This window comes from Lontra canadensis, unplaced genomic scaffold (genome assembly GCF_010015895.1).
Source record: "Lontra canadensis isolate GAN:19392208 unplaced genomic scaffold, GSC_riverotter_1.0 scaffold1, whole genome shotgun sequence".
Taxonomy (NCBI): Eukaryota; Metazoa; Chordata; class Mammalia; order Carnivora; family Mustelidae; genus Lontra; species Lontra canadensis.
In genome coordinates, this window is record NW_022630995.1 from 41,970,985 (window position 1) to 41,982,767 (window position 11,783).

The 11,783-nt window shown below is 35.8% G+C and overlaps 1 protein-coding gene across 1 annotated transcript; it reads right to left on the reverse strand.

The window, feature by feature from the left end:
- Positions 1–10,319: 10,319 nt before the first annotated feature.
- LOC116873510 (CCR4-NOT transcription complex subunit 7-like) lies at positions 10,320–11,181 on the reverse strand. Its single transcript, XM_032867323.1, is given in 1 exon segment — positions 10,320–11,181. A coding segment is annotated over 1 exon segment (735 nt). The 5' UTR covers positions 11,082–11,181; the 3' UTR covers positions 10,320–10,346.
- Between the last annotated feature and the right edge of the window lie 602 nt (positions 11,182–11,783).

Consider the following 11,783-nt stretch of genomic DNA (forward strand, 5'->3'; position numbering starts at 1 on the left):
GGTGTTATCAATAGAGATGTTAAAAGGATTTAAGGTCCCTGGTTAGCTTTCTATAAAAGACCAACCATAACAGTCCTCATTGGCTACTCTGTTGGGATACCTCTCAGTCTTGAGAGCTTTTTCTTCACTTAATAAATATCTATCACCTTACTCTCCATTTTCTGTGAGATTCATTATTCGACTTCATTAGACAAGAACCTAGCTCTCTCACTTCAAAATGAATGAATGTTGCTATGTTTTAATAAAATTTTATTTATAATAACAGTCTAGATCAGGGCACCTGGGTGGCTCAGTGGGTTAAAGCCTCTGTCTTTGGCTCCGGTCATGATCCCAGGGTCCTAGGATTGAGCCCTGCATCGGGCTCTGGGATCAGTAGGGAACCTGCTACCCCCCTTCTCTCTCTGCCTACTTGTGATCTCTGTCAAATAAATAAATAAAATCTTAAAAAAAAAACCAGTCTAGATTAAACCCATAGGCAATAGTTTGCTGACCTCTGAATAAAGTATATGTATTTAAGAATAAGATCACTAGCCATTTTTCTCAATTTAGCAACCAAGTGTATATTAACCAACCATAAATATATACTATTCAAGATAAGACTCAAAAATTTCCCTCTGATTATGATGGACAGTTGAAAGAAAGGCAGGCAGGGAGAAGCCCCACCCTCCCCCCATCAAGAGGAAACCACCATTAAAAGTATTTTACACCACCCTGGAAGAAGCCCTCCAACCCCTTCCCATGAGATAGGTAGACAGGTGAAGGGAAGGTTAATCAGATTAAAACAGCCTGCCAACAAGCTCATAAAAACACCTCAACTTAGAAACTCCAATGGCAACCATCTCAGATCCTCTCCCTCCTCTTCAGGAAGTTTTGTACTGTTTGTACTATAAGTTTCATTATCACTCCATAAACCTCACTTTGCTGCCCACTATTCTTCCTCTGGTCTACCCCTTCATTCTTTGAAGAGCGTGATCAAGAACCACCAGCACTAAAGAAAAAGTCCTGTAACAAAGATACTGATTATCCAAGAGAGAACTACTTATAACTGCTGCTTGTGAGAACCCAGACAAGCCATTCTATCCCCTCCTAGTCACTCTAAAGCGAAGTTCTACCATGAAAATGTGCACGTAGAGCCTCTGGTAAGCTTTTTAGTACCTCATTTTTAAGTATTAATGGAAAAAACTAATCAGATATTTGAGATATGTGTAACATGAAAGACAAAGAAAACAAGAATATGGAATTTAGAGGTTAAAAAGAGACAGTAAGCAGAAATCTGAAACTGTGTTAGATATTAATATTTATTATTAATGTCCTCTGAAATAGAAGTGAAAAATTATATTCATGAAACAAGAAGATGATACACAATTGGAATCATTCATCCTTTTATTCAACAATTGTTTGATATCTACCTCCTGCAAGAGTCACTTTGGGTATCTGATACCTAGCCATAAAATATAAAAATCCCTGCATTCATAGAGCTACCAATTTAATAAAGGGAGAGAAAAATTTATGAATACCATAGCGATTTTAACAAGAGAATATAGTAAGTGCTATGAAGAAAATATGCAATGTATAAGTCAATTCTGGAGTTTTTAGAATTGCAGTCTTCAACAGCATGGTCAGTTGAGGTCATTGATAAGGTAATGTTTGAGCAAGGGCTGAGTTAGCTGTTAGCCAGATGTTAGTCAGCTGTTAGCTGAGGAACATTTTGGATATATTGAAAGACTGATCTTGGTAGAGGAAGCAGACAATACCACCGAACAGAAATCAGGTCAATGTGGCTGGAGGGGAGTGGGTGAGGAGAGGATAGGAGAAGATGATGTAGAGGAGGCACAACTGTAAGATGTTTTTGCCATTTTTAGTTTTGATGCTTATACTGATGGAGCAAAATGATGGGGGATAACACAGCTGGTGTTTTAGCACTATGGAGGCAGTGCACCGAACTGTGTTAGTGGTTTACTTTATGCTTGGCCACCGTGCACTCACATTCAGGGAAATAAATGACCATTTTACCTAAGGCTGTTCTTGATGAAGCAGTAAATATTATTAATTTGATTAAATCTCGACCTTTTTCATATCATCTTTTCAAATACCTTTTTCATATTTGTGTGTGACAAAATAAAAAGTAGACATAAAGCAAATCTGTTGTAATGAAAACCACAGGATTTGCCCTCTGAGTTGAGCTAGCTGCTTTTATCATCAAACATTATTTTATGTAAAAGAGCAACGGCCAAACTATGTTTTTTCAGACTTAAGGAAGATAATTTCTCTAAAATAAGCCTGTAACTTAAATGGCAACAATTATAGTATTTGTCACTAACGGCAAAATTTGGATTTAAAAAAAAAAAAAAAAATGCATTTGAAGAGCTTGAATCACCTACCACAACCATGACAGCTTCCTAATACTTAAAGGCTTTCTTGATACAAGTAATAATATTAATGAATTTGATATTTTGATAATGAATAATGTAATATGTCAATATGCTAGGAGATATGCATAAATAAAAACCAATGCTGAGCATTGCTTCTTAGAAAACCTATATTCAAAATGAAAGAAAAATTAATTTTAATGTAACTGAGTACAAGTTTTCATTGAATTGGTTCCAGATTCTACACTGTAACTTACCTTCAATTGAGTGTCACTTGACAGGCTTTAGTGTGGTATTAAAGAAAAATATTCACAAATACTAAAATACTCTTTCCTTTTCCAAGGAGAGATGTCTGTATGAAACCAGATTTTCTTCATATACCTCAACCAAACAAAAGGTCACAACAAAGTGAATACAAAAGCAGATTTACGAATCTTGCTGTCATTTATAAAATCAGACACTTAAGAGATTTGCAAAACTATAAAACAATACCTCTTAATATTTTGACATTTGGGAAAATGGTTGCTGTAATATGTTATTTGTTTCATTTAAGAGGCTTAATATTGCTACTTTAAATGCCTATTTTAAAACTTCATCAGGTTTTTTTTGTTTGTTTGTTTGTTTTGTTTTGTTTTAAGATTATTTGAGAGACCAAGTGAGCAAGCACAAGCAGGGGGAAGGGCAGAGGAGAAGGACAAGCAGACTCCCTGCTAAGCAGAGAGCCCAATACAGGGCTTGAACCCAGGACCCTGGGAGTATGACTTGAGCCAGAGACAGATGCTTAACAACTGAGCCACCCAGGCACCCAAAACTTCATCCGTTTTTATCTAATACAGTGATATTGAGAGATAGAACCCAAAATTTCATTACAGTTCTCCAGAGTTATTGATGAGTGTCTTGAGGCTAAATATTTTCCTCTATCATTTTACAACATGTGAGATCTTATTTTACTCCTTTTCTTCATTCACCAGGAGTCCAGATTAAGCCCTCTTCACTCAGTGCCAAGCAATATTATCTTTTATGAAGGGATTTCTTTCCCAATCACCAGCTTAGAAATTGGCAATATCTACCCTAATGGTTAATGTAATCTTTGGCTAGATGCCAAAAGACAATATGCATTGAGGAAATGCCTTGAAAACCATTTTGAGGACAATATTTAATATCCTGAAGCCAATTAAAACTTGAAACTTTTATCTACTGCTACTGTTTTTACATTGAAGGCCAATACCAAGAGGGATAGGAACATTTCCTCTTACCAATGGAAATCATTAATAGTTTTGGAGATACTTTAGAAGACAATTGAACAATATCCTAGATTTCATACTTTCAACATGTTTTGCAATAATTATAGCTCCTTTTTTTTTTTTTCTTTTAAATTTCATAACAATGGAGTTTCTGTTCCCCATCCCCATGTCTCTATCTTTCACTTTTCTGGAGTAGCCAAGACCTATCTTTACAATAGAAAATTCAATTGTTTCTTCCATTTGGTTAATATAACCATGTAAATACTTGTTTCAGAAATTTGGATGAAACCTGATGTACACTAGTCTCTATGCTAACCTAAGACAGTTTACTAGAGTCCTTCATCAGTTTTCAGTAGAATTGTTTGCTGATTACATAAGCTTAGGTCAGGGAGCTGCTTATAACATCATACAGCACTCAGCACTATTCTTTCTCAGCATTTAGCAAGCCGTATTTTTTTTTTTTTTAAGAAACTGGTCTATATTCCAATTTGACCATCTTCTATCATGTAGGAGTCATGTCTACCTTGTTCATCACTATATCCCCAGTACTTAACTAGCCTTGGGAACACATTTTAGTATGATAGAGGGTATTTTAACCTGTTTTATTCATTTGTTTTAAAGTCCCACATTTCAATGGTATAGTGGCATTCATTGCTTCAGGAGGAAAGACATAAATAATGAAAAAAAATCTCTCTCAGCTCTATTTTGTAAATGTATATATTTTAAATTATTGTGAAACAGTAATGTGCAATCCAATGTGCTTTTGATTCTCAATAGCTAAGCAATGGAGATAGAAAAACTTTTTTTTTTCTAAAATAAAATTCTAAATATCAGGATGTCCTCATCAGCAGCTAAACTTGAGAAATTAAAGAGCTAGAGTTTATATCCATGAACTACTGGGTCACAAATAATGCAGCAGTTAAATTAGAGCTGTTGTCCTCAAAACAGGGAAGATAAAGTTCTTCTGGGGATCAGAAGCTTGGAGAGGATTAGTAAAACAGAATATGAAGTTTAGATGCTAGTGCAGGCTCTGCTCTCATCTCCACCAACCACGATTAGGGCCAAAACCTAGGCATGGTAGAGGAGATGACCTCTCTTGAAGTCAACTGTTATGTTTGGGATTTGAATGAATAGGGGACTTTTGGGCCGCCCATCCTCTGGAACTCTGGAAATCGATGAATAAATGCATAATGCCTGTAAGCCAATGTGTCTGTAGTAAAGTTGCAATGGCGAAGTGGCGTGTTTAGTCCATTATAATCTGATATAGACTCCCTGCATTCCAAATCTCCCTCAGCTTGTATGAGACATGGATAATAACCAAAAATTTCCAGAATACAAGTCTCTGAGAGAAATACTGACCCAACTGCCATGAAATTGTTGTGAGGATTATGGATTCCATGGCAGGAGCTGCAAAAGCCATAAGGAGCAAATTTGGAACAGAGTCATCCAAAGGGATAATTGTGATATTTCCAGAACAGATATCATGCTTTGCCTGTTCCATAAGATTGAATAAAACACTAAGCAGGACTGTTCATGAAGAAGAAAAAAGCCAATTCTCAATACCAGGCAGAAAGAGCTTAACCTTAAGAGAGGCCAGCGAGGACAAAAAAAGTGTTCTCTTCAATTCCAGGACTGTAAAGAGTGGTATATTGGCACCTGTTCAAACCAGCTCATTTAGAGCTGACTGTGGGTTATTTCTTTCCAACTCCAAATTCAATGATGTCAGGTTGGAAACTTGAAATTGGCCACCATGACTGCATTTGTCCCATGAACTTGGAAACTTTACAGATAGGTGCCTTTCCTCCACTCCCCTCCAGAGCAGCGGTTGTTGCGCGTTTACCAGCACACCACAGAGAATATGTAAGCCTACTCTGTATTTAGGTTACACTGGGAAGAAAGAATATAGTATTAATCATCAGACACAGCCTTGATGTCCAGTTCTGCAAAAAATGACTTCTAAGAGCTAAATCAACTTCAGCTATACAGAAAAATAAAAACAATTCTTTAATCTGTGTCAGTTGAGACTGTAAAATTGTGAAAACAATAAATCTGTTAGTTGAATGAGTAAATAACCTGATGTTATCCTAAATATTAACTATCAGAATTCAAGACAAATATGATACCTTATTACTATTCCATTCACCCTTAACCATGTCTGTTTTCCCTACTGAGAAGGCTTTCCGCAGCAGTGATACTTTTGTTTTAAACATGTTGAGTTAGCCATCCAGAGAGTGAAAGGCAGCCTTCCCAATGGTTTTGTTAATGCATGGCTTGTTGCCCGTTGCACTGAACTACTTACTGTGCTTCCAGAGATATCCATACTGTCAGTACCATCAGCAGGGTTGTTTGTTTGTTTGTTTGTTTAATATTCAATTCATAAATTGGTGCCAAAGTAGCTTACACATTGACATCAATTACTAGCTTCTCATAGTGGTTTTTAGGGGAAAGCAACATCAAAGCTTTTGGTAAAGTCTGGAATTTCCTAGATATAATTTTGCCCAGTATCTGCCATGTGTATCTGTTTTCCCTGTACTGTCAGCAGGCAACATGAGTTAGTCTAAAAAACCTATAGCGATGGGCGCCTGGGTGGCTCAGTGGGTTAAGCCGCTGCCTTTGGCTCAGGTCATGATCTCAGGGTCCTGGGATCGAGTCCCGCATCGGGCTCTCTGCTCAGCAGGGAGCCTGCTTCCCTCTCTCTCTCTGCCTGCCTCTCTGTCTACTTGTGATCTCTCTCTGTCAAATAAATAAATAAAATCTTTAAAAAAAAAAAAAAAACCTATAGCGAGGGGACTACCTTAGTTTGGGGCTGACCAGTCCCTAAGAAATGCTCTCTGCTTACCTATCCACCTGTCAGCTTGTGCTAAGCATCATTTCTCTGAAAGGCCTTTTCTGATTCACACAGTCTAAGGAATATATTTTAAAAAAAAAGCAATATTTTCCATCAAAACATTTATAACTTTGCATTTATTATAAGTGATTAATAAATAAACACCGACCAGACTGTAGGATCAATGAAAGTCTGATCTTCTTAGCTTTTCCTATCTATTGTCATATCACTACAATACTATATAGCTTGTAGTGAATACGGATATGGATTTGTGGAATAATTGAATGATAATTAGAAAAAATATGTGCAACAATTAATATTTTTATATATTTCCAAAGAAATCTTACAAATAATATTCAAATAGTAGGAAAATATGATTCAAACTGGTAAGAAAGAAATACAAATGAGAAACAAAGAAATGTTTAGCATCACTCTTATTCCACAAATCTGATATTAAACCATCATTTAATAAACAAAAATAAATACTAGTGGTAGTGAGGTTTTGATAAGCAGATACTCAAATTCCCAAATGGAAGAAATAGAACTTTCTGTGCTTTTTCTGGTGGATAACTGGTCAGTATCAATACAAATGAATACTTGTCTCCTCCAATAATTCCATTTTGTTCAACTGTCTTCAGGAAATGTATACAAAGATGGATAAAACAAAATGTTCACTAAAACATTATAATGGAAATTAAACAATCAAAAGTACAGGATTAATGTAATATTTTAATTATGAAGAAAGTATTAGATAACAAAATGATGTAGTACATATCAACTGATTGACTTAGCAATTTATTGACTATATATTTTAGTGAGATTCAGTGATGAGGAACTTTAAATGTTTTATGTGTCACATCCCAGAAGGATACACATAAATGAGTTTGCAGTGTGCTTATCTTTGATGTTACAAATCTTCAGGTATTTCAATTTTTTTTCTTTGTGTGTTTATAAATACTGAGTGTTTTCTTCTTTGATATTGCATTACTTGAATAAATTATTAAGAGAGGATTAAAAGAACTAGTGGTAAAGCATGACATAGTTTCTTTAGCCCACTGAAATTGGCTTAAAGATAAATGTTTCAAAAGAGAAGAGATGGGTTTGAATATTGAAGCAGGCATTTTTAAACTGGGAATTTTATAGATAGGAGCTTAATACTTTCACATCAAAGCTGTTATTTTCAAATTTAACCTTCTGATGTATCAGAAATATTATTTTGGTGTATTAAGAAAGAGACATTGTTAGATGGTCAAATGTTAAGGTCTAAGTTTAAAGTGAGTTACTTTTTTTTTTTTAATTTCAAATAATATAAAGAACAGATTGCGTTTTTTTCCCCATTAGGTGGTAAGTAGCAGCAAATGATTTTGGCTTTCTACAGGTCTGTCTTTTCCCCTTTTTTAACTGCCAGGGCAGAGACAAGTTAAGTTCATATAAATGGGGAGCACCTGCTGTGGAAAACATCTCTTTTGACTTAAAAGGAGCATTAAAAGAAGCCTCTGTCACTTCAAAGTGAAATGACCAAAAAAGTAAGTACTTAGATATCCAGGTTATAAAAATTTACAAGTAAGAAAAGTTTGTTTCACCGCTTTTATTTGTTTGTTTTTGTTTTTGTTTTCTTTTGTGGGGCAGTGTTTACTTGTGACCAGTACATCTATTGTTATTATTCTTAAAATATGATGAAGCAGGAAAACATGGTGGTGATAAACACAGTCTTAGGGTAAAAAGACCTGGGTTTTGGCCCTAACTCCACAACCTGCCAGTTCAGTGACTGTGAACTAGTTGATTATGTAACTGGTAGATGGATAATAACAATACTTATTCACAGGATCATTGTTGGAATTAAGTAATATATATAGTACTCAGTCAGTGTTAATTTTTCATGCATCTCATTGGAGTGACTCAGTAAGGCCTTAATAATTTCCAGTTGTACTTTCCATCTTAAAGGCACCAATACTTTGACTATTCTTCTCAGGATAAAGTCAATTCCTGGGCTTTGACTTATCCTGACTAGCCATCTGACAAAACATGTACATCAAAATTCTTCCCTAAGTCTGCTTCCAAAAAAGTTACCTTTTATAATAATAAATATAATAATAAATAATAAATAATAAGCAGATAATAATAAAATAATTATTTTTTTTCCTTAAGAGCACATTTCTAGAACTTCCCATTAGTAGGTTGAATTTGGCTGCCTCTTTTCATTCTATTTTTTTAAATTTTATTTATTTATTTTTTTAATAAGAAAACATTTCTGAAGGCTTTATTTACAAAAGCTTTAAAAACAAATAATACCCTCTGTTTTGCAAATAACGTTTTGTTTAAAAAGGACCACCCAGTTATAGCATTGTAATATAATGAATAATGTACAAAGAATTTAACCAAAAGGTACCACTGGTAACTTATATTTCAGCAATGTAAGTACTGACTGTTTATTAACTAAAATGACAGCCCTTTTCTATGGTGCTCCTTTGAGGACACACATTTTAAAATTCAATGAGTAAGACTAATGTTCTCAAGAAGTACAGAGCTCAAGAGAAACCAAAGAAAAAGATTACTAAAAAAATGTATAAACAAGGGTGTTTCCTATTAACATTTAGATCAATTTTATGAGAGTTTGTAATCATGAAAAAATGGCAGGAATTCTTATTCCATTAATGTAACAATACTCAACAGCCAAAATGAATGAGCATTGCCAATGATTGGAGAAAAAAGTTTAGGCTTCTAAGTAGCATTGAGTCTACATGCAAGGCTGACTTGGCTGAAAACAAACCCTGAACACATTCTGGACAGTGAAATCTGAACATTCACACTAGGTGATGTGTCACTATTCTTGAAAAAGCCAAGGAACATAAAGATGATAAATTAGTAGCAGAGAATCCACCATTAATTGAACCATTAAGGTATTTTTTAAAATGCAAAGCTGAAAATCCAAAAGGTAGTTTTAATTCTCTAGTGTAGCACTGGAAAGAAGTACAAAACAAAGTATTTACTTGTCATGAATAGACAGTCCAAATCACTTCTGACTCAATACCTGGCAAAACAACTATTATGCTTTCTATTATTAATACATCTGCTACAGAAGTTTTAAATTTCCAGATAGTTCTCAGTCAATTCTTGAGTATCTAAGAGGATATATTCAGAAGAATTCTAAAGTTGTATTTTGCAAAAAGGAAAACTTTCTTTTTGCATTTAATTTACAATGAGGTGTACCTGCGTCTATCACTCCATTACTAAGCTAGGAGGAGCCTTCGATTCACCTAGCTTTATATTCAGTATTGCCTTTTGCCACTTAAGGGGCTCTGCTCAGTATGATTTTTGATTCAACAACTACTTCACATTTACTTAACCATTTGAGAATTTAGAACCTCTTAGTAAGACTCAATCTACTAAAAAGCACTATATAAGCATTACTCTACAAACCCTCAAAATGCTGAAAAATGGCATAAACAAATGGTATTTTACCAGCAATTTAATGCCTATGAGAAGACAATGCCAGGGAGACCTAACATGTAGATTCCTTGAGTTGGCAGCAATAGCACTGATGTGGTCTACAGAAAGAATTCTGGAGTTCTGCTAGTAATGAGTGTGTCCTTAGATAGAAGTTACTAGTCTCTGGCTTCAGTTTTCTCATCTAAGAAATAGTCTGGTTGGACCTACATGATTCCTAAGGTAGTTTAAATTGTTTCATTTTTTCAGTCTATGAAGAAATCATTTTTTCAGTGCCCTCTGAACTACATTTCAGGAGGACTTATTTTTGAACACTTTCATTCAAGTGTGTTGGACACAGCCTACATGCATCTCTAACCACGTCTTCATTTAATGAGCACTTATTGCCCAAAAACCTTTGCCGTTAGATTTTTAATGTTCTCAACTTAACAACCAACTGAGAAAAAGGCACTGATGTCTTCATACTTCTCTCATTTTGAAAAAGGCCATTCCTGTGAGCAATGAATCAGATCCCGCTTGATGCTGTGGTCCTATCCGTTCCAGCTCTAACTGTTCAGCAACTTCCTGTAAACCACCTTTGAGATTTTTGCAGCTCTTCATGAGGTACTTCACATCATAAATGACAGGAAAAAATAATCAAAGGATCTCGAAGAAGTCAAGTTCTTCTTCAGGCAAGTTAGAGTTGATCAGGATTTTGATTAAATAGCCAAAGTCATAACCACTATGAAATGATAACCATTTGACCCCTTCGCAGAGGACCACTCCCGATGTCATAAGAAGTTCTGCAAAGTACTGGGTCTCAATTCCTTCCTCCTCATGTTTTTTAAACTGGATGCCAGATGTTGTTAGTAGCTCTATAGAGTCCTGGGCATACATGTCCTCCGTCAAATTAAATTTAAAATTAAACTGCCAAGTTGAAGTTCCTGGAGGATATTCTCCTTGCTCATTCATAAACGTCAGTCCTAGCTGAGTTATCTTTAACAAGTCTACATTACATCGCAATAGTTGGTACTGATAGTCAGCATTGCTCCTGAATTCTCCAAAAGGTCTTGCAACCACACCTGGAAACTCGGTGTCCATAGCAATGTAATTATATTTTCTGATAACTTGACGAATTTTCTTCATCTCTTCATCCAGGTTGCAAGCCCAAACTTCACAAATTCTTTGGCTATGATCTACAGTTGCTGCTGGCATAGTGAGGATATAAGAAGTCTAGATGCCAAGCATCAAAATATTATACTTGATTGAAGATTTGTTTAATAAAATACTTTATCCTTTATTTTTGTACTTGTGTCGCTGATCTCGCACTCCTCCTCCTCCTCCTTGCCATAGAGACAGCAACCAGTGGCAGTGGCGGTAGCGGCGGCAGCAGCGGGTGCCCCATACACACCTCACGCCCAACAAGGGGAAAAGGGGAGCTGGGGCTGCACCGCACCGCGCTACGCTGTCACTTTTCCTTAATTCTATTTTTTAATAAAGATTTTATTTATTTGTTTGACAGAGAGAGAGAGCAAGTGCAAGCAGGCTGAGTCACAGAAGGAGAGGAAGAAGCAGCCTCCCCAGCTGAGCTAAGCAGGGAAACCAATGCAGGACTCAAACCCAGAACCCCGGGATCATGCCCTAAGCCAAAGGGCCACTGACCGAGCCACCCAGATGCCCGGTGGCTACCTCATTTTAATGCTCAATTCTGTTTCCAACATTTTAAGAAAATGCTTAGCCAAGGTTGTATCAGTCTTTAATATTTTTAGTCATGGTTGTCTGTCAATGATTGTAAGTTCCAAAAAGGTTACCCATCTTCTCTTTAATTCACCATGCACAGTAGTTTATCAGGGCATAGCAATAAATTTAGGTTATGATTGGTTTTGATGGTACAAATACATCTAGAGCAAGGTTTCT